The 25,368-nt window shown below is 40.3% G+C and overlaps 1 protein-coding gene across 1 annotated transcript in view; it reads left to right on the top strand.

Moving 5' to 3' along the window:
* Positions 1–391: 391 nt before the first annotated feature.
* Positions 392–25,368, top strand: part of tmem8b (transmembrane protein 8B) — a gene marked incomplete at both ends in the record, with an annotated part of 48,297 nt that continues 23,320 nt past the window's right edge. Inside the window, 6 exons of the mRNA XM_083904643.1 lie at positions 392–485; positions 5,800–5,989; positions 6,345–6,552; positions 11,761–11,894; positions 12,220–12,488; positions 16,260–16,642. Coding sequence (XP_083760769.1) covers positions 392–485; positions 5,800–5,989; positions 6,345–6,552; positions 11,761–11,894; positions 12,220–12,488; positions 16,260–16,642 — 1,278 coding nt within the window. The remainder of the gene's footprint in view (positions 486–5,799; positions 5,990–6,344; positions 6,553–11,760; positions 11,895–12,219; positions 12,489–16,259; positions 16,643–25,368) is intronic.

The following is a 25,368-nucleotide window of genomic DNA, read 5'->3' as shown; positions in this document are numbered from 1 at the left end:
GTCCATAGAAAAAGCTGCAGCCTCAGGGGGCAGCTGCGGTCTCTGTAGTCCTAAATTGGCCCCGTGTGTGCGCGTATGCGCGTGCATGTGTGTGTGTGTGGTGGTCCGGGCAAGCGAGGCGACGAGCTCCGTGGTGCATTCGACGTCCGCACCTTCCTCCGGACTGACAGGGCCGAGGGTCCAATGAGAAAAGTCGCCATATTGAGACTGTCAAATCAAAGCCAGAGAGGAGGCGCCGTCCCGACGCCGTCTCAATTACGTCATGCACAAACAGCTGGTCGTAAAGAGAGAAGAAAAAAAGGGAAAAAAATTGAAAAAATGTAGAGCAGCCCAGTGGCTGAGATCTGCACCCGGGCTGGAGCCCTTCTTACTCAACATTTCACTTTTAACGATGTGGCAGCGGGAGCGTCGCGGCTCAGGATGTAGCCCTCCGCGGCTTCTCTTGAGTGTTGGTGCCGCGCTGTGTTTCCTCTGCGCGCTCGGAGGTGAGTGTATCTCCATTCACTTTGTTCCGCGGGAGCTGTTCCTTTTGTCGTGGTGCTGAAATGCTCTCGGAGCAGCAGCAGCGGCGGCAGCAGCAGTCGCATCCCCGCGTCCCTTCTTTGAATCCATCCATCCACCAACATCCACCACTCCCGCATTTATCCACAAGCGAGACGCTTTTCACGGACACGCACTGTCGCTTCCGTGGCGCTGGAGGAAGGTTGTGCTTAATGAACACATTGACAGATATGCTCCATAGGCTCCATATAAGCTGAGATCCTCCAGGTTGAATGTGGCCGCAAGGCAACACAGCAGACTGGACACAGCTGTCCATCCTTTAGGCTGTTTGTATTCCATTGTTTGTCATTGCCTTTGCTTTGTTAGAGAAGTGCTTAAAGGTGTTTAGTGTAAATACTTAAATATATATATTTTAAAGTCAAACCATGACATCTCCCACATTTAATGGGTTAATTCTGTATTGAATTGAAATCAAACATGCTGAATAGGAAAGTAAGATCTTTTTCATTTGCAATATCGAACAAGAGTCTATTATTCTTTTTTTTATTTCAGAACATCAAATATGATGACTGTTTTTTTCTCTTGTGCACCCCCCCCCCCCCACACACACACACACACACACACATACAATACACCACACACTACACACTACACTGACTGTGATCAGGTCTGTGTGAGGATGTTGCAGTCCCCTTATTGACTTGTTGCTGTTTTGCTCCAGTTCACAAGTTCACCCTCCCCTCTTGGAAGTAGGTAAATAATAATCTTGGATGTGCAGAAAAATTCATTTTCCTCACCGAAGATGTTCATTGGACTGGCTGTTATTTTGGTCTTAAGCTTGAATTGATGCTGAATTCTCTTTGTTTGCCCTGTTACTGTTACACGATGGTTCATTTAAAATCCTCAAAGATAATTGGAAAGGCAATAGAGCAAGGGTTTAATGTAGTTTACAGCTAAACATTCAAGGATAAATCTGCTGTTGAGATGACATAAAGCAGGATTATGTCTATATTAAGTCTCTAACCGCTGGGTAAAACAGTAAAGAGGCACTCATTGAAGAGATTAGACTTCACAACGGTGCTGTAAGAAAACCTGTAAGCATTCTGACGCCGTAATCCTCAGGTGAAATGTCTTTATTTAGCCACAAAATAAACACAAAGCATTTTTAGATGGAGTTATTGCATGAGGCTGCTGGATTGTTCATTGGCTTCATACATCCAAAATTGGCATGTTGGATGTATGAAAGTCGATGTGCGAGTTTATCATTCAGAGCTATTTATTAATAAATTGACATGTGGGATTTGAAATGAATATGTTTTATCTATCTTTTGATAATCTTTTCATAAAGTCTGACAAGTAAATTTAAAAAATAACCATCGCAGAGCTCCTTCTGGGGTAACCAGGGCTCAAGTTCTTCCACAGTTAATGTTCATTTTAAGACTTATTATCAGTGTAATCATGTCCAGTCTTTTATCCAAGTTTGTTTTTTTGTGCTAATCAATACTATTAACTTTTCTTTGAGATCTCAAGCTGTAATTTTTCTCATCGACGTAGTGGCACACGTTTCTGCAGACTCCAGTTCACTCCATCATTGAACTCTGTCAAGTTTGTTCCCAGCATCAATCTTAAGCAATAAAATGCCAAAAGAAAACTTAAAAAAAAAATAAAGAAGGCTTGTGTTATAGCTGACCAGATGGAGGTTTGAATGGTTTTAGGCGTCAGCTCCTTGACAGTACGACGGCCTCATTCTCCTCTGTTCCTTCCTCCTTTAGTATTCAGGATTGCCTCCATACGTGAGAGCCACTGCGAGTGTTGAGTACTGTTAGTGTTTGGGAAGCAGGAGCAGAGCGGAGCCCTTTCCCCCTCACACGTTAGAACACAATGCTCGTTTAAGAAAACCTTTTCCTTACTGCACCCACGCCTCAGCACTGCCTCCCCTTGTAAAGGGTCACTTGGTGTTCTTCATCTATCTATAAAGCAAGTTGTGTGTGTGTGTGTGTGTGTGTGTGTGTGTGTGTGTGTGTGTGTGTGTGTGTGTGTGTGTGTGTGTGACGGCCATAGCTCACTGACCGTTAGTCAGATTTTGGATATGGGTTGAGCATGGCCACTGGGGGCGTGCATCCTTGATTTTCACGTTTTTTTGGAGTAATTTTAACTTTCGCTGATTTATCACACTGCACTTTAGCTGATTTATCACGCTTCACCAGGCAGGCAGCGACTCATCAGCAGCAGCTGTGTTGAAGCGGGAGTGGGAGTGAAGAGGCTGTCCTCACGGTGGGTGAGACATTTTCACACGGTTCACCGCAGAACATGGTGTTATACTGAAAAGACAAAGTCAGTGTGCATTCACCAATACACAAGCACATATTTATTTAGCATTAGCATGCTACTATTTTGTGGCTAATTTTGCGAAACTGTTCAAAGGTAAGCTAGCGAGGTTACAATTAGCATTAGCATAGGGCTAACATAATACAAACACTGTGCAACCTCATTAGGCACAATGCAAATATTTTAATTTTCAATTAGCATTAGCGTAGCTAGCTGTTGATGACGGTCTCACTGGCTAACATAATACAAACACTGTGCAACCTCTTTAGGCACAACGCAAATTAAATTGTTTGATTAGCATTAGCGTAGGAATACATACCTTCTACGGGCACTGCACTAGTCAATATGAAAAGCATTATTATGTCATGAAAACTACAGCATTATTAAAGTGAGCTTACTCTATCACTATGTTACTCTATCACACTTTACTGCAAACCACAGAAAGAAATGTGTGAGCTCACATTTGTGAATACATTTTACATTTCTACAAACATGTACATCAAACAAACTGGTGGTTTGCTGGTTATGAATGTGGTTTGGCTGAGACACAAAATGCACCAGGTAACATCCAGGGAAAGATTACAATGTCCTGATAACCTGTAAAATTTCTAAAAACACCATCTGTCACAGGGTAAAGAAAAACACTAATGTTTGTCCCTGACCTTGAATTACCGTGGTGTGCTGCGCCGCAGACGTCTTACTCTCACATAATGTTTTATTTTACTGGCTCCTCCACTTCTGTGTGAGAATATTCCCTCAAATCCATGACAAGTATATCATTCCAAAAACATTTGACATGTACAAAATCTAACCCTCGTGTTTCCAATAGTTTGTGGAAAAGTAAAATAGCAACCTTTTTTTTTCTGGAAGACAAGGTTTTACCCACAACTCAGATCAATTAGGCTCACACTGTTTTAGTGGCACAGGTTCTTCATTGCTTTCTCCTAAATGGTTTTGTGCAACTACGGCTTTTGGAGGAGATGAATTGTACCTAAAATACCAGTGAAACCACTTTGACTCAGAAGGAGTGTGTTATAAATGATATAAAATATCAACATTTCTTCACCCGTTCCTGTGAAATGCAGCAGGTTCTTTGTTATCTACTCATGTTTGTATTTATAACACATATATCGATGAGATGCAGTGTGTTCTTGTTTTGCAATTAACTGACACATCCCGCTGTGTGTGCTGGCTGCCAGCACAGCTTGTGTAGGTAATATGGAAGATTACACGTCACTGCTTTTATATGCAGCGCCGTCAGTGGATGTAATCCAAGGATTTAAGATTATGAGAGTGAAGCTGCATACGCACGCATCTCCACAGCTGATTTAAAAGGAGTTAGAGTTTGTGATAATATGTTTAAATGATGCCATTTTCTGCAGTTCCCTGGTTTCAAGGAGAAGCTGGGTATTACTGAGGGTCTGCAAGAATGATAGTGCTTCACAGTCACAAACTGTGTCTATTTACAAGCAAATGCATTCATCTTATCTCTTTGATAGAAATGTATTTCTGTGGATGGCAATTTGTCTGTTGATTGGTTTAGCGGTTGGACGGGCTGCCAGATATCATGGTCTCCAGAGGATTCATTATAAAGACATCGGTGATACCGTGACTTATTTTCTATAACATCACCCTGAGGAAATTTTCTTTCTGTTTATCTTGAGGAATATCCCAACATCTACCTGTAGATTTACTGGCAAAACAATCTCCTGCAGACAGTCGTGGACTCGACTGTTGAAATACCTCATCGCGTTCATGATCCCTTTGCTTTTCATGCAGCACCATCATCAGGTTTAAACTTGATTTTACCTTTACTAGATTCTTGCAAACCGAATCCATATACCTCAGTGGCACTGTGCAGTGCAACACTTTTAGACTATTAGCATATTAGCATATTAACACTGCTAGAGCAAGATTAAATAGCACCACGTCAGAGTGTTGATGTCAGCATTTAGCTCAAAGTGGTGCAGTGGCAACAACCTGATTCTGCCAAGCATGACTGCAGACTTAATGTATTAATCCTTTCATTCTTGAATGAGGTTATTTCATGTGAACGGTTAAGTTTCCTTCATGCGTACAGCTCACCTACTGTATGTGCATTCATTCAGAGATGGTCTTCTGGATGGTTTGGTTGTGACGAGTGGATTTCTGTCATCTCAAACCAGTCTGGTTTGATTTTCCGCTTGCCTCGTGTATCAATGCATTTTTATCCAGATTACTGCTGCTTACTGGATATTTTCATACCATTCTCTGTAAACCCCAGAGATAGTTGTGAAAAAGATGACTCACTCATGTTTTTGTGGTCCTCCTCAGTCTAAGTACAGGAGATAAAACACGCGATGTTGACTTCTGCACTCTTGGGACGTCACAATGCACTAAATTCCTGTAATTGCTGACTTGCGGAGCTCCGCTTTATCCATACAACAAACGAGAGTGCTGGCGAGGGCAGCAGTATCCGCAAACTGGAAGTCTGCAAAGTCCTTGAAAAGTTCTGTTCTTGGCTCCACAGTGAAGCACAGAGTTCTACACAAACTTCCAGCCTCAGAGGATTTATCTGTCCAGTGGATACATGTTATATATGGCAGCAATGTGAATGCAAATTATCACTTTTCCAAATGCTAACTGGTGTTAGCTCCCAGTAGCCTCTGTGGCTGATGTCATTTCCTGTCAGTTTTGTTTTACTTTTAGGTGGACCTAAAGAGATACTACTAAGCAGAGCCTTCTGAACAGGGCTGTTTTGACAGGGTGATTGAACTGCTGTGGTGCTTTATCCTTATGGTATTTTGACCAAAGCATGTCACAGACATGTTCATTAGGACACCAGGGAACTAGGTGAGAAATAGGGTATGATATGGGTTCTCATTGCTCTGGACCAACATAATCAGTGTTTTCAGAGGCACCACCCAGCTTGGGCCTCCTGGCTGTTCCCGTGTTCACCCCCACAAATATCTCTTCTTCTTCTTTCCACAGATTGCCTTTTTGTGACTGAATACTTCACTCGCACGCCTCGTAAACTCAATGCTTTCAACTCGTTTGCCAGTGTAGAACTGTTCCACTTCAATGTGCCTGATGACACCATGATGGCTGTATGGAACCTCATCACCTTCAAGGAGCAAGGGGGCACATTTGGAGACAGTTGCCCAAACCGCAATGTGACTGTGTAAGAAGGAAGCATTTTCTGACTTTTGTCTGGAAGATACATGGGTTAAACCAAAAGGATTTTGTTGTGTCTTTCACTTGCTGATGTTTGAATCTGCTTCCATTGTAGGGTGTGGATAATAATAGGAGGTACATTATATACTTTATCTCAGGGGGAAAATAGATATAGCTGCTGGTTAGCCCTGAGCAGTGTCAGCTATTACTTGGCAGCCTTGACATAAAGAGGAAGTGTTGTTAAAGCATTTGCTGCTTTTAGCATTTAATTTTTTAATTCCGTCTATTTTTATTTCCAATGGCTATAACCTTCAAATTCACATTTTACAATGAATTAATTTTTTGAATTTTATGATATATAGTTACTTCAGGTCGGGGGCTCCACCTGTAATCAACCCCCTGTACACCCACTTCCCTCGGGACACGGTCGTCCCAGGATCCTTTGCTGTGACTCTGACCTGGACTCTACCAAACCGTACGACAGGAGCATTCAATGTGACCAGCCCGCTCCCTGGAGACTGGTTCCTAGCAGCACATTTACCCAAGGATGAAGGCAAGATCTCTGTCAAGGTGAGGTGATTTTTCACAAAATATTAGCATTGTATAATATCGAAATTTGACAGGATAGTTAGTAGTAATGTTTTTGTTTTTGCACCACACTAGACCTTCCATCTTGACACTTAGTCCTGTCATAGGAAAATTGGAATGGCTCCAATCACATTTAAACACCCACACTTTTTCCTTTTGTTTTTAGCTATTCTCACTTGAACTGCTTAAGATAATAACCAAATTCTTCCTTGAATAAGATCATGAAACTACTCTTGTGCTGGTGGTTCGACACACTGGGGGATGGATGAGTAGTGCTTTGAAAAAGTACAAAATTCTATTTGTGAGGTGACGTGTTCCGCCGACAAGATTTTTATTTTCTTTGCAAAGAAAAGGTCAATCTTCACAGGAGTGATCCTAGCTGGAGAAAGACCCAGAGCATTGTGAGCCCTCCACATTTAAGCCCAATTTATACTCCTGCGTAAGGTGCTCTGTGTAGGTTACGCAGAGTCTTCTGCGTCGACTCCGACTGCACAAAATAATTTTTAAGTGTCACTCTGTCAAGGGACAACGGAGACGGCAAAAGCTGCGATTGGTCCTCAGGACAGGCCGAGTGAAGCTGCTCTGTGCCGGCTTACAGTGCGCACCGAGCGTCCACAGAGGCGGAGCTGACCACCGCCGACAACGTCGCTGCCAAACTATAAATACGTCATATGTTAATACACAAACCACATGTTTAGACTCTCAAATTATTTTAAAACTGTGTTCCGTGACACAGAAATGTGAGAAACGGCCACTGTGTCAACAACAACAGTCTTTCTCTCTCTTTCTCTCTCGGACGCCATTGCTCACTGTAGCCAAAAGCACAACAACCTTGCACAGCGACCCCTACTGATTGGGCGGAAAATTTCAGCGCCTATCTGTCCACGACGCAGAAGTATGAAGGCTCTAGTGGTCTCCGTGGTTACGCAGTCGGATAATGCATTGCGCAGTCAGAGATATATAGTGTGGCCTTTATACCTGAGCAACTCCCCTTTTGCATTCCTCCAATAGACAAAGGAGTCTGGCTTTCCCGGCCATGTTTTCACATCTCTTTGTCTACTGCAGGTATCAGGGAGCCGACTCCCTGTGGATGTTGTAGGATGGTGTCAGTTCAGGCTAGACATCCTAATTACACAATATACAATACACAATACACAAAAGGACCTGGTATTCTGTTTTGTGCAGGTATAGGGTGATGGGCAGTTGTAGCTCTGAGACAGAGAAATTGAATTTACCATTACACATGTGATCAGCTCTAAACACAAAATACTGCTGAGGCTGATGAATCCAGAACACAAAGCCAAATGTGGTTGTAGTTTCTCCCGTCTCAGGTCTTCTTCAATACAGCATGATTTTTTTTATACATAATGGTAACAGATTCTAAAACAGGGTATGCTTGGGGGACTTTGGGGACTTCATTGTGACTAGGGTCAAAAAGCTCTCAGTAAGACCCCCCCCCCTTGCTCCATCTCCAGCTCCACCCTCCCTTCTCATTCACATTATGGTCCCTTGTGGGTGGCATTTTACTCCATATAATCCATATATAAATAAGCAGACAAATAAATGCATGCAGTTGTTGAGTCATTTAACTCAAAATCACAAATGCCGGGTTCTAAGTAAAAGTAAAAGTAAAAGTGTGGAGACCAAAAGAGATGGAACAGGTTGACTGAAATGAATCTGCATACTGATATTAGCCAAAAAAAAGAAAATCTGCTTGTATATGTCTATTTTCATTTCCTGTCAACACAATAATCCAACCTCAAAGATCTGATACAGAAATAAATTATTGGCGAACGTTGTGTAAAGAGAGAGAATGGAAATACAGAATCTTATTTATGGTTGTGTAATGTAATGTGATTTTCATGTAATTTACATGTAAAACATAGTCCTCATGGGTACCTAACTCCCCATCATGATTGAAAAAAATCAAAATGATGTAGGAATTGGTTGAGATTAGTATTCCAGTTTGTGCTGCAGAGCTTGAAAAGGCAGAACGGTGTCATCTTATCATGTTCTCCCTTTTGTCTGCATAAACACCTGCTGAATTCCATTTCAGGCAATTTATTTCTCAAAGTGGTTTTCAGTTGTGCTTCCTTTTTTGGTGTTTTTTAATTGGCTAGAATAAGCGCAGCGACAATCAAAACTGTCATCAGAAGTTGCATCAGCATGTCGTGTACAAACGGATTGGTCTGCTTCATGTGCACTGGGGGAAAAATGTGATCGGCTTCAATGAGACACACTGAACAGATGAAATAAGAAACCTTTTACTCTTTTGATGTGAGGATGGACAATATTAGGATGCATCACAGTCAGAACAGGTGAATGGAAACCCCCTCCCAAAAAACTGCCTCAAGCAACAAGAACTAGTGATGGGATCGGCAGTTTATTTGAGTGTACTGAATCACTACAATCCGTTCATTAAAAATGATTCGTTCACCGAATCGTTCAGTGCTTAGCAGGAGCCCAGTGCCCTGCTACGTGACTCACGTCCTCCCTGAGTGCAGTACGCAAACGAGATTCATGTCCACAGCCACAGTTCAGTGTGTGTCAGTATGTGCGCGGGTCAGTGAGTGAGTGAGTGACAGCGCGAACGAGATTCATGTCCTCAGCCACAATTATCCAGTTCTGTCTGTCAGTTCGTTCGCGAATCATGACTGAGTCAGTGACTGACAGCGCGAACCAATCACAGCAGCGCGTGATTAGTTCTTCTTACTAGTCCCTCCCTCCCTGCTAGGCGCATGTTGGCTGGCATCATTTGCTGAAGATTCACGAGGGAGTGACGAGTGATTCACAGAACGCGGCAGTTTCACTCCCGACCGCCACGCTCGCTGCTGAGCTCAACTGAACTAAGAAAGGAACGAATCAGTTCATGAAGTGATCCCAGTCAGTTCGTTCACTCAAAAGATTTGTTCTTTCGAACGAATCATTCATGACCGACACAACACTAACAAGAACACAAGTAGCAAGCCACAGTGCCAATTGCTTGTGAGCTGCTGTTTTGAATCTTTGAATTTTACATGTTGTTATCTTGTTTTGTGGAAACCAGATAGAGGGGTGGATTTTTGCTGAGAGTGTCATGAGCCACGTCTTAAAGCATAATCTATCATTGATATGACTATGACCTTAAATGAGTGATTGAGACCATTAACTCCTGTGGAAAATGTTTACTGATGTTATAAATCAAGTGATATTATAAATTGCTCCCTGATGTCTGTAAAACAGAAAACAGATTTCAGACACTTGCTGATTAGCTTCAATTTCCAGTGTCTATTTCTGTACAAATTCGGAAGAAAAAACAACTGAAGACATTTGCTATTTTCTCATGTACTTTGACTTGACAAACGTGTATCTAAACTATTGGTGCACTCTTTCATTACTCTGTTGCCTAATCAGGGCTTGTTGTCTTATACTCCTCCTCCTTTGCAACTCGGTGTCAGATTTTACCACCAGACCACGCCCCCTCCCTCACTCAGGTCTCAGCCCACTACCTGGCATTTTTAATAATGTTTAGACTAGGGTTGTCAAAAGATTAAAAGTTTTAACAGGGTAGCTGTGGATTAATCACGATTAATCACGATTAATTGCCATTCGTAAATATGCCAAAAAAATTCAAATTTTCTCTTTATATTGTTGTAGGAACGGAGAGATAAATAAAGTATGTGAAAATATAAATGTAAAGAACAATAAAATACTGTAAATAACTTGTAAAAACCTATACAAACTTAGTAAAAAAGAAACATTACATCGTAAAAAAAAACACATTATAAGACAATATAAATAAATAGAAAAAATTAAATGCTGTAACTTTAAAAAAGAAAAATATATAACTATAACACTGTAAATAACTCACATTATAAACTAAATATAAAGTATAGAAGTCAAATAGTTTTCTTACTAAACCCACAGCAGGAAATTCCTCATCAGCACTTTGACGCACTGCTTATACTAGTTAGCGTTAACGTTAGCGTCAGCTAGCATTCTGACACTAATGTTAGCTGCTGTCTGGGTCCCCGTTCGTTAGACAGTGACTGTTAATGTTATGATTATATCATTATCTGCGCCAGTAGCGCCACTTACAACTGTGTGTCTTTCTTTCTTTTTTCTTCATCCTCTTTTTTTCTTCCTCTTCTAACTTCCTGATTGATAACTCCTCTTCATTTTCCTTCAGCTTCACACAGGTTAACGTGAGGTGACCTGGTACATTGACTTTGCCATTGCACATATCATACAAGCTTAGGGTAAATGAGGAAATGAAATGATGAGTAATTTAGGATATTGAATATTATCCTCCCGCGACTCGATCTCAGATAAGCAGTTGAAAATGGATGGATTAATAATATCCTGTCCATCTACCATGTGTGTCTACAAATTTGTACAGGATGAACTCATATCTGAGTAACAGTGTTTGTGATAATACAGAGATTAGAATTCTTCATCCAAAGACCAAACACACTGTTGTTTATAGTTAATTATTTACAGTTTTACAATCTCCGTATGCCCTCTATCCCTGCAATAAATGCTTCATTGCTTCCCTGTCAAGACAGAATTTGTGGACTTAAAAAATATTTGTTCATATTTGGCATTAAAGTGTGATATTTCAAGGCATTGAACACCATCAAAACTGTCTGTACATGGAAAGTAAAAACATTGGCCTTCACCATCTCATATTGGCTGAACCCTAATTAAAACCTGTCTTGCTCGAGAAGACACATGTGCAGGTCCAAACGATGGGTGGTAATAAATCAAAGGGTCACCTCAGCGGCTCCCAGACTAATGACACGCCACAGTAATCGTGGCTGGAGCAGGATGGGTTAGTGATCACTTGACGGAAATGAAGGACTTCATTTGGCATTCACACCTGTCCTTTTGAAGTGGATGGAAAAGGCCTCCAGCCCTTTTCAATACACATTTTACAGCAGATCATGTGTAGAGATGCACAGTCTGCTGGCTCTAAATCACTGTGCGGCTACGCTCGTCTCACAGAGAACTGCACATCGAGCATTAATTGTTCAGAACAACACGGGGGAAACAATAGCTGCGTGTTACACTGTGTGGCAGGCGGTGGGAGGACAGAGTGATATTAATCCTGAAGGATGACAGGCTTTATGCACACAGTCCATAACCAGTCTCCTCTTTACTAGGGTTAACCACTATAACACGATCTATTCAACTGCATTGTTATGTTTGTAGGGTCTGTCGGAGGAATGTCAGTATCTGTTCCAACCCCAGCTCATTGTCCAGAGGCTAATTGGGATTTCGGTGCTTTACCCTGGATACTTCATTGACCAGATGATCCCCATCCATAACAGATCTGCACTTTATAAGTAAGTCTTCCAACAGAGCCTCCAAAAACCAAAGGTCAGGATGGGATGGTTTGGAAACACTTAATCATTCTCAGAGAAAATGTTCCTTCTTTTTTCTATCTATCTATCTATCTATCTATCTATCTATCTATCTATCTATCTATCTATCTATCTATCTATCTATCTATCTATCTATCTATCTATCTATCTATCTATCTATCTATCTATCTATCTATCTATCTATCTATCTATCTATCTATCCACCATATTGTACTATGATATTGTACACTACATTGGTATTATTTTTTCCTGTAACCTGTGTGTGTGTGTGTGTTCCTGTTTACAGAGTGTTCATCCCCAATTACATATCAAAGGTAAAGGTTCAGCTGGTAAACTGCAGTACCAAGAACAAGAGCAGCGACAGTTGTCCAGTGGTGCTGAAGATAAGAGCGCGAGCGCCACCAGTTCATAACTCAAGTGCCCTCGACTGCAGAGAGTGGAACCCTTGTGAGTTAGACACAGTGGTTCCTGCCTGGGAGCAGTGGTACTACATCCTGGTGGAGAGATATCTGAGTAATTCTGACGTCTACTTCCGCATCGGGGTGCAGGTCACAGGTGAGTTTGTAAATGTCTTATTTATTTATGAAATCAGATAATGTTCAATGTTCCTTCTTGTCGCTGGTACAGTCTTATTCCCCTCCATCTTCCCTGCATGCATCACCTCATGAACATGTCTGGTGTGGGGGAATTGATTTTCAGACAAACGGCCTAACCTCACAAGTGGAAATGGAACTATTCTTTTTTTTCTTCTGTTCTGGCTACTGTTTGGATAAATTGTCGTAGGATACTGGAAAGGTTTCCCTGAGGTTTGCTGAAGTCTGGTATGCATTCTATGATTTTGTGCGCTCTAACTCCGCGACAGAAGTGGTATCAGAAATATCTGAGTGACCACCTCATAGTGTACACTACTACAATATACTGTTTGTCTACTGACCAGTCAATGAAAATGCTATATGAAAACTATGTAATAACCAGCGTGACACAGGAACAATATAAACTAGGACTGCACGCAGTCATGAAAGGGCCCTCGCTCCACGTTCATTTTTCATAGACTGATCATTTTCGTTTTTTCAAAATGGCTGACTTTTGGGTGGGTGGAGCTAATGCAAGTACATTAGAAATTTGTTTGGAATCATGAGAACTGTACCAGGTTTGTTTCAAATTGGAACAACTATGTGTGACTAAGGGCGCTTTCACACCTATAGCTCGATTGCTTTGGTCCTTACCAGTCAGAAAAATGTTACAATGTAGCAAACAGACGTGGGTACGGTTTGCTTTCACATATGCATAGTTCTAAAGGAACCAAAATAGACCGTGAAGACCAACGGCACCAGAACCAGACTAACCACCTGGCGCGTCACAGCCCGGAACGTGAGCACCGTGGTCACCAGAGCTGATAGCTGTCACTCTAATCAATGTGAGCGGCTGCGGCTTCTTCTGTGAATATGGCTGGCTGCGCATGTTTGGTGCGCACCAAACATAAAAAGCACCCTAAGACACACATACACACAAAAAAATGCCTTTTACGCAGTTTTGAACACTTTCTCTCATGTCCAAAATTCCCCAAAAAAATCCTCAAGAAAATTTGGACTTAGCCTAGCACACTCACCAAATGTCTTTCCGATCGGACTACTTTTGTCTGACCATAGTTCCTTCAAATGTATAGACTAGTCATTTTCGTTTTTCCAAAATGGCCGACTTCTGGGTGGGCAGAGCTAATGGAAATACATTAGCAATTTTGTTTGGAATCATGAGAGCAACAAATGTACCAAGTTTGGTTCAAATTGGAACAACTGTGTGCGACTTAGACAAAAAATAAAAATAAATAGCATTTTACGCTATTTTGACCACTTTATCTTGCATCAAAAATTCCCCAAAAATTCCTCAAAAAAATTTGACTTAGCCTAGCACACTCACCAAATTATGTCCCAATCGGACTACTTTTGTCTGACCATAGTTCCTTCATATGTAAAGACTAGTCATTTTCATTTTTCCAAAATGGTTGACTTCTGGGTGGGTTGAGCTAATGGAAGTAAATTAGAAATTTGTTTGGAATCATGAGCGCAACAACTGTACCAAGTTTGGTTCAAACTATGTGCGACTTAGACACAAAAGAAAAAAGAAAAAAATTAACATTTTATGCAAAATTTACCACTTTATCTCGCGTCAAAAATTCCTCAAGACAATCTGGACTAAGCCTAACACACTCACCAAATTTCATCACAGGTTTGGGCCCTATGCCACTATCGCATTTTCAGCCTTCCCGACCTCCATGCCGAATTTCAAGAGTTTTTATCCACGTTAAGCCCCTCAAAAATGAGCGCAATGTCGTAGGAAAAAAAAAAGAATAATAATCTTCCACAATGTGTGTTTTGGCGATTAGGTTCCACAATGTGTGTATGATCCGTTGTCGCTTATGTGTAATTTCTCTGCATACATAAACAGAGTGTAATTCACCATTTGCTTTTTACCACTGGCACACGCTAATGACATTGCCATCTCACATCACAGCTGATGACGTTGGCGATGATTCAATAGGTATCAGTGTCATGCAATCTGCATGAATCATGCTTGAGGTCTTATATACATGTTTTACAGGGGTTTTTAAAAGAGTGAGAGACCCTATGTGAGTAAACACTCCAGGACAAATATTCTACTGACTGCTGCTTTAAAACGTATACCAATATAGAATTTGTCAAAAATGTCCATGTTATAATATGTGTGAGTTAAAACTGCAAAAAATCTAAAAGGAGCAAAAAGTCAAGAATGAGAAATAATAATCACTCATACTATGTATACATAGTGCTACATAATAACATTCTCCTACATTTAGTGACATACTTTACACATAAAACCTGATCTTGTTGGTGTTTCGTATGATAATTATTGTCTAAATGTATTATTATGGTTGCTCAGAATTGTCAAATCATTTGCAACATTTCCCTCTTAAGCCTTTGTGGAATATTCTCTTTTCTCTGAAGATTTTGTGACAATTCAAATTGACTGTTGTGTTCTTCATTATTGTGTCCTTCCTGCATGGGTTTGAAGTGTATTTTAGACAACACTGAAAGTCTTCTTTTAAAACACAAAGGAATGTGGATTTCACTTTGTGCTTTCACTCTCGGAAAGAAGGACTCTGTGACACAGTGTTTTCACTTGTCTTACGCATAATGTGAGGTGGGAATGTGATTTTGCTCAGACACAATCGAGAGGCTTATTCAAGAAAAGACCCAAACAAAGACGAGTCATATAAGAGTGCTGAAAGGCCAGTGTTACTGTGCTTAAGTGCTGGGGGCTGTTTTGGGGTTAAGATATTTTTTTTTGTCCACTCCACAGGGATAGCTCACAAATCTGTGGGAAGTCCACTCCTGTGTAGTGATCCCCTCCCTCTGTTCAACACCATACAGTGCACTTTGTCACCATGGCAACACAGACACTAATTATTCACACTGTCTCTCCTCCGCCTGCCAGGCAATTGACCTTTTGTGGATTTAAATTGAAGCAAAGCTCAGATTTAGGGGAAAAGACCATCTGGAAGTCTCACCTCCTCACACCTTCTCATTGTTAGTGGTTGTCATTGTTTGGAACGGTTTCTGCCCTCATTCGCATTCAGTCCAATTTACAAGGCTCACATTCACTGGTGAGACAGAATGGCTTTATTATTTATAATTGCTGTTTATACATTTAGTTTTTTGTTGCAGGTACCTTGCCATCAATAGATGTTTAGTCACTGAAGAGCATGTATGTGCAATTTTTTGTATAAAACATGAAGAATCCCATTTTTTTGGATAGGAAATTGCATAAAACTAAATTAACACGTCCTCTTCACTCCACCCACGTATATACACAGTACACATAAACATGTGCCTTATAATTGGGCCTTATAACAATGCAAACCAGACTGAGACACAAAAATCCTACCCTCTTGGGGACTGATGATATTTAATGGTATTTATCAAAGACTATTTTGCAGCGAGTTGCTTTGTGTTGAGTGAAATAGTCGTTCGCAATTACTGTGAATCTTTATCTCATTTAGACTCATGATACAGCGCCCAGCTTAACTGTTTACTTTATGGAAGCCAGGCGAAGGGGATTATTTCAAACATTTGAAAAAGACTTAGTTGCCTATCGTGTATAATAATGCAAGTAGAATTTCCTGCTTGTTGGAGATTTGCTGGGCATTTGTTGCTTGATTTATTGATAGGGAGTATTGCACAATATCTTGTAAGGTGCATTTGTAAAACTGAAAATCACCCACTAAGTTCAGCTCATGCAGGATTCAGTTTGATTCATTTCAGGAGATGTATTTCCCTCTTGTCTTAACAGATTGCTCAAAGCTCAATTTGTCCAAGGAGCGAGCACAGCCCAGCTCCTCCATGAACATGCCTCAGTCTTTTGGAACAGCGATGGGTTTGTCACTGTCTGAGACGCTCTCGATGGCAACTCTGCCCGGCCTGTTGCAGAACGCCAGTCACCTGCACACGTCCAAAGACAGCATCGTTTACCTCGCCCCCACAGCTGACCCCAACAAGTGCTGGCCCATTCGTCCGACTCTGCGGAACGAGCTGGACACCTTCTCTGTGCACTTCTACGTCTTCTTTGGTCCAAATATATCAATTCCACCAGACAGGGCGGCTGTGTTCGCTATCAACCTGATGCCAGTTTTAGACAGCGGAGGAGTCCTCAACATGGAGCTCAAGCTCAACATGGTGAGTTCTTCACTTTCTTTATTGTTTGATGTCCTTCATCTCAACACAGAACTACCGGTTATATACGCTTGTTACCCAGTGTTTGCGGCACAATCACTGGGGTTCCGTTTCTCAGCTTTTGTCCAAAAATCCCTCATCTTAAGCTACTATCTCAGTCTCTATCTGACTGACTGCAGGCAAGAGCAAAGATAATTTACAGCTTTCATGTTGGAGGTCAGCGCACACCAGAAGTAAATCATTTTGTTGCATTAATCTTGGGTGGAACTATATTTTAAATTATAATTAAATGACAAACTACAATATGCTCATTGTTCACTGACAAAATAAGATACATTTTCTAACTATTGCCAAGTTTGTAAATTTAGCTTCAGATTTTACATACATACATACAGTATATATATTACAGTATCTACAGTATGTATAACATGTGTATATATATATATATATATATATATATATATGTATTTATATATATGTATATATATGTATATGTATATACTGTATATATATATGTATATATTTATACAAGCAGACATTTGACTCAGTATCGTGTGCCATTTGACTTCTCTCTGCTGTTTTGCAAAAGATTGAATTAAGACTGAAAATAAAAGGCAGGTTAGTGAAGTGAGAATCTGCCTGGTGAATAATTGGGCTCTCAGACTGTCTGGCGGAGCTAGCCTGCTAAATATGGATGCTCATATGGTTGCAGGATTTGACTTGGAAGCGGAAAAAGTTCACAGTGAAACAGACACTAGTGTTTGGGCTTGTGACATATGCCTCTAATTGGGAGTGTGCGAAAAAAAAAAAAAAGCATAATACGAAATCAGCCAAGTAGCATTTGATGATGTGTATTTGTTGAACTGTCCTTTAAAAGCATTAGAATGCACCTGCAGCGGCTCTGGATTTCTTCAGGGAGCCAGAAACAGCAGGGCCACAGGCTGGCAGATGGACTGCTAATGGAAACCAAGAACTAGAGGATGAAGCTCAAACACCCGAACAGATATCCATCATTATTCAGCTCAGAAGAATGTCCTCCCACCTTCAGGGACCTGGGTTCCTATCAGTTTCATCTTCTAGATCATAAAGATACTGTTCAAAGGAACCTTTAGCCTGCAGTACCTGAAGCTTATCACAAAAGATGGTGACTGGAAGGGGAGGGGTGGCTGTCACCAACAAGGCGGAATACATGTTTATCCTTCCAACGATTCCAAATATCAGTCTCAGCTCATGAATGGAAGATTAATTCATCATGTGATAAGAGTGATTTTTGAAGAAAAGTAGTGTGATACAACTGAATTCCCCCAAAACAGTTACTAAAATGACAAGTATTTGTAAGATATTGTTTCTGAATTTCAATATGGTCGGTTTCCATCTTGTTTAATCCAATCTATCCAGCAACAGGTCATCTTACAGCGGGATTTAACAAGTCTGGTCTCGACAGAGCTCCCCCTCATTTCTACTTATACCTCATTATCGTAAAAACTGACCGCTGATGCTCTACCTTCCCTTCCCCTCTTCTGGCCACTCTTGTGACTCCATTTGCAAATAGACATAAATACATAGAGAACAGAGAGTTTATCTCAAAGATACTAACAAGTGCAACAGCAAAAACACCAGGTCGACATCTGTTGTGCATGCTCCTGTGTTTTTCTGTTGTGCTAAAAGACTGTCTGATGTTTACTCCTGTGTTTGTGGCCCCTCGCTCGATGAGATAGTCTTTTCTTCTTCCCTGCTTCCTCCGAAAATGGTTCTCTGTGCCTCTTTTATGCCTGCTCTCCCATGATGAATGTCTAAAATAATATTATCACTGCTTTGATCTTATAGCCGTCTGGCTGTGAGGCACGTGTGTGTGTGTGTAGTGCCGTTAAGCGATTCGTGTTTCTCACGAGACCCGAGACTTCGCTAATCTTGCAAGGCTTGTTTTCCGCTAAAAGACGGTAGGGGGAGTGGAAACGTTTCATTAGGGTAAAAATCCTGCATAGTTCCACTGTAAGCCCACATACTCAGCCACTAAAAAAAGATTTAATTCATACTCTAAATACATTTTTATTTGTCGCTTAGTTAGGGTTCGAGCACAAGGTGCATAGAACCCTATTGAAACTGAAGGAGTTATTCCTCTTCTTCCTGGAAATGAATCGCATTTTCGAACGCCTGGACATGCCCCAAAACTAAAAAAAAATGGAAGTGGGCGGGGCTAATCTGATGTCGGGTTTAACGCACATGAACGAAATTTGGTACACACTTTTGTCCCAACACTTCATTAGGTTGGGACAATGAAAACAGTCAATGGCGACTTTCATAGAGGAAGGCCGCCATTTTGGATAGCACGGCAACTTGGAGCCGATTTCACACCAATGGTATTTAAACGAACTTGTCCTAGTTTCAAATGTTTTTGGAGCAAAAATCGCTAAAATTGTCTGAATTCTCCTCCACAAATGTACATATTTGTGCTTTTCATCGAGACATGATTAATTGATTAATTGAGAAAATAATGTCCAATTAATTAATGTCTGTGACCCATCATTTGAGTATAAGAGTTTAAAATGATTGCCTCCATGCTGAAAGATTTTGTGTTTAACACATTTTTCATCCCCACTGAACACACACAGATTTAATTGATAATTGATCTTCTCATCTAACCCCCAGCAAGAGGCAAACACAAGTGGTTGACTTTCAGGGAAATGACAATTCTTCACGGAGTAATTAATTTGTTGTTTTGTTTACTGATTTCTTGGTTGATGTGGTGACACGGTGCAATTAGCTCACCTCAACAAAAGGATTGTCCTTGATTTAAATGGCAACCATGTCCCTTTTTGCTTCATCATACAGTTATTTATGTCTCTCTCTCTATGTCCCTGCATTAGCTGTGTGATTACGATTTATCGCATTTGTCAGGCATATACAGTGGTATTCAAAAGTTTGGGCACCCCTGTAAATGTTCATGATTTTCCTTTATAAATCACTGGTTGTTTGAATAAGAAATTTCAGTTAAATATATCATATAGGAGACAAACACAGTGATATTTGAGAAGTGAAATAAATTTTGGATGATTTACAGAAAGTGTGCAATAATTATTGCCATGTGCATAAGTTTAGGCACCACAAAAGAAACCTTTTGTGCATCCTCCTTTTGCAGAAATAACAGCCTCTAAACACTTCCTATAGGGTTAGGGGTAAGGGTTCCAATTAGAGTCTGGATTCTGGCTGAAGGTATTTTGGACCATTCTTCTTTACAAAACATCTCCAGTTCAGTCAGGTTTGATGGTTTCCGAGCATGGATAGACCGCTTTAAATCACACCACAAATTTTCAGTAATATTCAGGTCTGGGTACTGAGATGGCCATTCCAGAACGTTGTATTTGTTCCTATGCATGAATGGCTTAGTAGATTTTAAGCAGTGTTCCTGTCGTTGAAAGATCCAGTCCCGGCACAACTTCAACTTTGTCACTGATTCCTGGACATTGTTCTCCAGAATTTGCTGATGTTGAGTGGAATCCATGCGACCCTAACTTTAACAAGATTCCCAGTCCCTGCACTGGCCACACAGCCCCACAGAATGATGGAACCGCCACCAAATTCCTTATTCCAAATGTGCTTTAGCATACCTCAAGCGACTCTGTTTATGGCGGGTGCAGAGAAAAGGCTTTTTCTGCATTACTCTTCCATACAGCATCTTCTTGTGTAAAGTGCGCTGAATAGTTGAATGATGCACAGTGACACCATCTGCAGCAAGATGATGTTGTAGGTCTTTGGAGCTGGTCTGTGGGTTGACTGTGACTGTTCTCACCATCCTTCACCTCTGCTTATCTGAGATTTTTCTTGGTCTGCCACTTCAGACCTTAACTAGAACTGTGCCTGTGGTCTTCCAATTCCTCACAATGTTTCTCACAGTTGAAACTGAGAGCTTAAATCTTTGAGATAGCTTTCTGTATCCTTCCCCTAAACCATGATGTTAAACAATCATTGTTTTCAGGTCATGTGAGAGTTGTTTTGAGGCTCCCATGTTGCCACTCTTCAGAGAAGATGCAAAGAGGAGAAACACTTACAATTGACCTCCTTTAATACTCTTTCTCATGTTTGGATTCACCTGTGTATGGAGGTCAAGGGTCACTGAGGTTATCAAACCAATTTTGAGTTCCAATAATTAGTGCTAAAGGTGTTGAAATCAATAAAATGACAAGGGTGCCTTAATTTATGCACATGCCTAATTTTGTTTAAATATTTCTTGCACACTTTATGTAAATCCTATAATTTGTTTCTTTATTTCACTTCTCAAATATCACTGTGTTTGTTTCCTATATGATATATTTAACTGAAATTTCTTATCCAAACAACCAATAATTTATAAAGGAAAATCATGAACATTTACAGGGGTGCCCAAACATTTGCATACCACTGTATACATCTCCTTGGATACACTCCACCCTCCCTCGTCTCCAAGCCTATAGTACAGTCACACACAGGTGTATGTGATCGACTCTGCAGATGTCACAGAGCAATTGTGCCAGAGTGAAAACCAGGTTGCTGTGATTGTTGTGTGAGGCGCGAGATGTTTTCTTCAGAGAGACTGACATTCTATATTATTCTATAGACAGACTTCGACCCCCTCTGTGATGATCTGTCACTTGCTTGTCACCGGTGCAGAATTCAGCCACCGGGGGACTGTGTCAGATTTGCAAGGCTTATCGAGACATTTGCAGGAGCTGCTTGGTTGACTTTCAGTGAAGGAGTGTGTGTGTGAACTGAATGTATGAGGCTTTTATTTCCACTTATCATGAATTGATTCAGTGGACCATCGTCTTGGATCCATTCTTATTTTCTTTGGGTTGGGCTTAAGTGTGTAAGAAAATCGTTATCATAAATCATTGACATGCTCTCAGTGGATCTGCCATTATCAGCTTCAATATGTAATACACAGGAATACGCTCTCCTCAGAATTTCATTACAGACCTTCTTCTTTGACTTGACCTCCTTGACAGAAAGCAGGCCACAGGGTCAGGATTTAGTTATGTCTACATTGAAAATAAATGAAGACTTTTTGAATTTAAAAAAGGGAAATGATCACACATTATTAGATCGCTAGTATTTTGTGTGTTAATCCACATGAATTTATATCCACATATATTCACATTCACAATATGTAAATCATCTTTTGTTGTTATTATTATGTAATATATGTATATTAATGCATAACTAACTTTTGGCTGATTTGTTTGTCTAGAGGAGAATAGATCACATAAATGTTAATAGAGAATTTTTATTAAATTTGATATAGACTGAAGGAAAAAATAGATTTGATATGATATTAATGGCGATCTGTAGCACTGAATTATTGTCTGGTGTACCTGTAGGTCACTAAGTGACCTGCCACTTTTTAGGTGAGAGGGCAGATGGGCGTAGGTGGGATGTTTTGTTTGCATTTTTGCTATTGCTATTAAATTTTTCAGATTTATAGACCCTAGGATTTATAAAGGAGGTTATTTTTCAATGCCAGCATCATCCATGCTCTTGCATCAGTGTGGTTTTGTGCCCTGTTCCTGGAAAATTCAGCAAATAAAAGCCACATTGTAACACAACAGAGATAAACTTGTATCCATCAAAAGTTATTTTTTGTAACTTTTTTGTGATTGAAGTTGAAATTCTTTGAATTTAAGTTTTTTGTTTCATTTTTAACAGCACCTTTCCCTCAGTCACCTTGAGCACATCGTTTACCATCTAAGTGAACCTGATTGAATTATGTCCCCGCCACTCACATCCAGCAATAATAACTTACAGCTGCATAATAGACCAGGCATATAAATCACAGTATTAGATGTGATTAATGTCCCAATATTCACAACAATGTTGCAACATGGCTTACAAGTGGCAGCAATAAATAAAAGCCTAAACAAATTAACATAACATTTCAGGCATTGATTTAAAAAAAAATGCCTTGACAAGGTGTGTGCTGTTCAGCTCTGTTATCTAGGTAAATACAAGGTCTACAAGACGGTCTTCAAGCCTGCTATGATGTATGACTTAGAGACAGAAGGCGGAGCTGATTCTGAGGATCCTGAGATTTTCACTGGGAGGGACCAGGATGGACAGGATGAGAGACGAGCATATTCGAGCAACAGCTCAGGTTGAACGGTTTGGAAATAAAGTCAGAGAGACAAGGTAATGATGGTTTGGTCACGTGCCGAGGAGGGAGAGTGGTATTGAAGATGGAGCTGCCTGGCAGGAGGAAAAGAGGAAGACCACAGTGAAGGTCCATGGGTGTTGTGATGGAGGACAGTTGGCAAATCAGAATAGGACACAAGGGATACGGCAAGATAGAGGCAGATGATCTGCTATGGTGAGCCCAAAAGAGAGAAAGAAGAAGAAGATTTAGGCAAATAGTAATAGATCTAGGCAAATACAAGTATACACTCTTAGAAATAAGGGTTCCAAAAGGGTTCTTCTACAAGAGCTGGAAACATTTGCTTCTGAAAAACCCTTTCCCGAAGAAAGGGGTTTTAAAGGATTCTTGGGTTAGGGTTCTCTGGATCAAAATGGTTCTTACTGGAACCATTAGTGTTACCAAGAACCCTTGAAATAACCTTTCTTCGAGAAAGGGTTTTTCCGAAGCAAATGGTTCCAGGTAGAACCTCAGCCCTTGTAGAAGAACACTTTTGGAACCCTTATTTCTAAGAGTGCAGACAGGGATGCTCAACAGTCAGAAGCTGTCTCTACCTCCCTCCGTCTGTACACCTTGGTGGAAAGAGGAGGTCACGGGCCAGTTTTCATTATAACCTCATTGTAATGTATAGCTTGATCTGTCAGTGTTTCTTGCTTAATCCTTAAATATTCAATCTGTGGGCAAGAGTTGGGACAACAGGAGGGAGGGACAGTCTTAAATAATGCCAGTGGGCATTACTGAGTCTTCCTTCCAAGAGAGTACTGGACAGATGGTGAATTTCGGAAGCTTGAAAGCTCAGCACCTGGCAACATGTTTGTTAACTTATTGCACCAACAACTTTGTCAACTCCCTGCATTTAGTTTTGCACTATGAGCAACAGAAAATGGTATTTATGCAAGAAATAATTGCCTTGTGTCTCTTTGGACACTAACGCAATGCATGTGCTGAACCTCATTATGGAGATTTTGTGGAAGCTGGAGTGAGAGACACAGTAGTGTAATGGTTTGTGCTGATGTCTGACACCAAGAACGTTCTGTCTCATACTCCAGCGTCCTCCCCCTGTCCAAAGACTTACTGCATAATTGGAAGCAGGAATGGGTTAGTTTATATTGCCCTTTTCACACAAACACAAACAGCTACTACTACAGTTACTACCGGCTGTTGACTGTAATAGGAATTTACTGTATAAAACTGACATTCACTCCAAATGGGTTTTTATTGGCTGTGATCGGAGGTAATGTAATCATGAAACTTGAGTAAATGCACTAATTTCTTCACATATCTATGGATATCTAGATTTTGAGGTTTCTTCTTATATAGTGTTATAAAGCACATATACAATGATCCAATCACATGTGGATAGCGCTAACTAGGGCTGTTCATACAGTAGCTGACATTAAAATATCTCCTTGTCTCTTGTGATCACTTATGATGAGAGAGAGAGAAGAGCTGAGAGGAGCGAGTCAAACCTCTGCAATCCCTTGGAAGGTCAGAACAGCATGACAACAAATAGTACAGCAACAATAACATGAATACAAACGAATACACAATAGTACACAATAGATGAAATGACACCATGGGTGTGTGCTTAGCTGAGCAGATTTTTGCAGACCTTTACAGTTATTTTTTTTTAAGTGCGAAAAGAGCAGCACCTCTTCATGTCAGGCAGAGAAAAAAAATCATAAAAAGTGAACTGTCATCATGTAGTGTGACTAAGTAGTTCAGTTATTCTTGTTTTAAATAGAGAGCACTTTGAGTTGCCCCTGTGTATGAAACGTATATGAATAAAGCTGTCTTGCCTATCATGGCAGTGACTTCTTATAAATGATCATATGAGAGCCGGTAGCCATGTTTAAAACGTTTTTGATGGGTAAAAGACATATATATATATGTATGTATATATATATATATATGTTTGTATATGTATCTGTATATGTATATATATATATATATATATATATATATATATATGTATATGTATATGTATACATATATATACATATATATATACTGTATATATATACATATACAGTACATATATATAAGTATATCACCTGTGATAGACTTCTGACCAGGATGTCCTTTGCTAATATCACATAATGGGCCAACCCTAGTGGTCATTGGTGACCACTAGGGTTGGCTTAGGGTTGTCTTCATGGATAATAATGAACACACAGATCCTGCAGTTTTTAGATTTTGTAACTTACATGGTCTTTTACTTTGAAAGCTCTGCTGCACCCACTCCCCACAACCAAAGAAAGATACACTGGGAATAAATTGGGAGAGATGTTCCAACTTGAAAAGTCAAATTTAACTGGATGCAGCAATACATACTGGATGAACATGTTTAATATGTATTACTGCTGTTTGTGCTCCTGTTGCTCTTTTACCAAACCCAAACTGGACTGTATTGGCCTCTGTTCACCTTTGTGCAGTAACAACTAAAAGCACATATAGTTACCAACCCTTAAGTACTTCTCTCCAGGATTTTATTTTTTTAATGCATGAGTGTGTTAATGTATAATTGATGCTCTGAGGAGATAAACTGCCAACATCTTCAGTCAGGTGC

Source organism: Microchirus variegatus (assembly GCF_963457635.1).
Source record: "Microchirus variegatus genome assembly, chromosome: 18".
Lineage (NCBI taxonomy): Eukaryota > Metazoa > Chordata > Actinopteri > Pleuronectiformes > Soleidae > Microchirus > Microchirus variegatus.
Note: the sequence above shows the minus strand (reverse complement) of the source record. Positions and strands in the feature narration are given on the sequence as shown.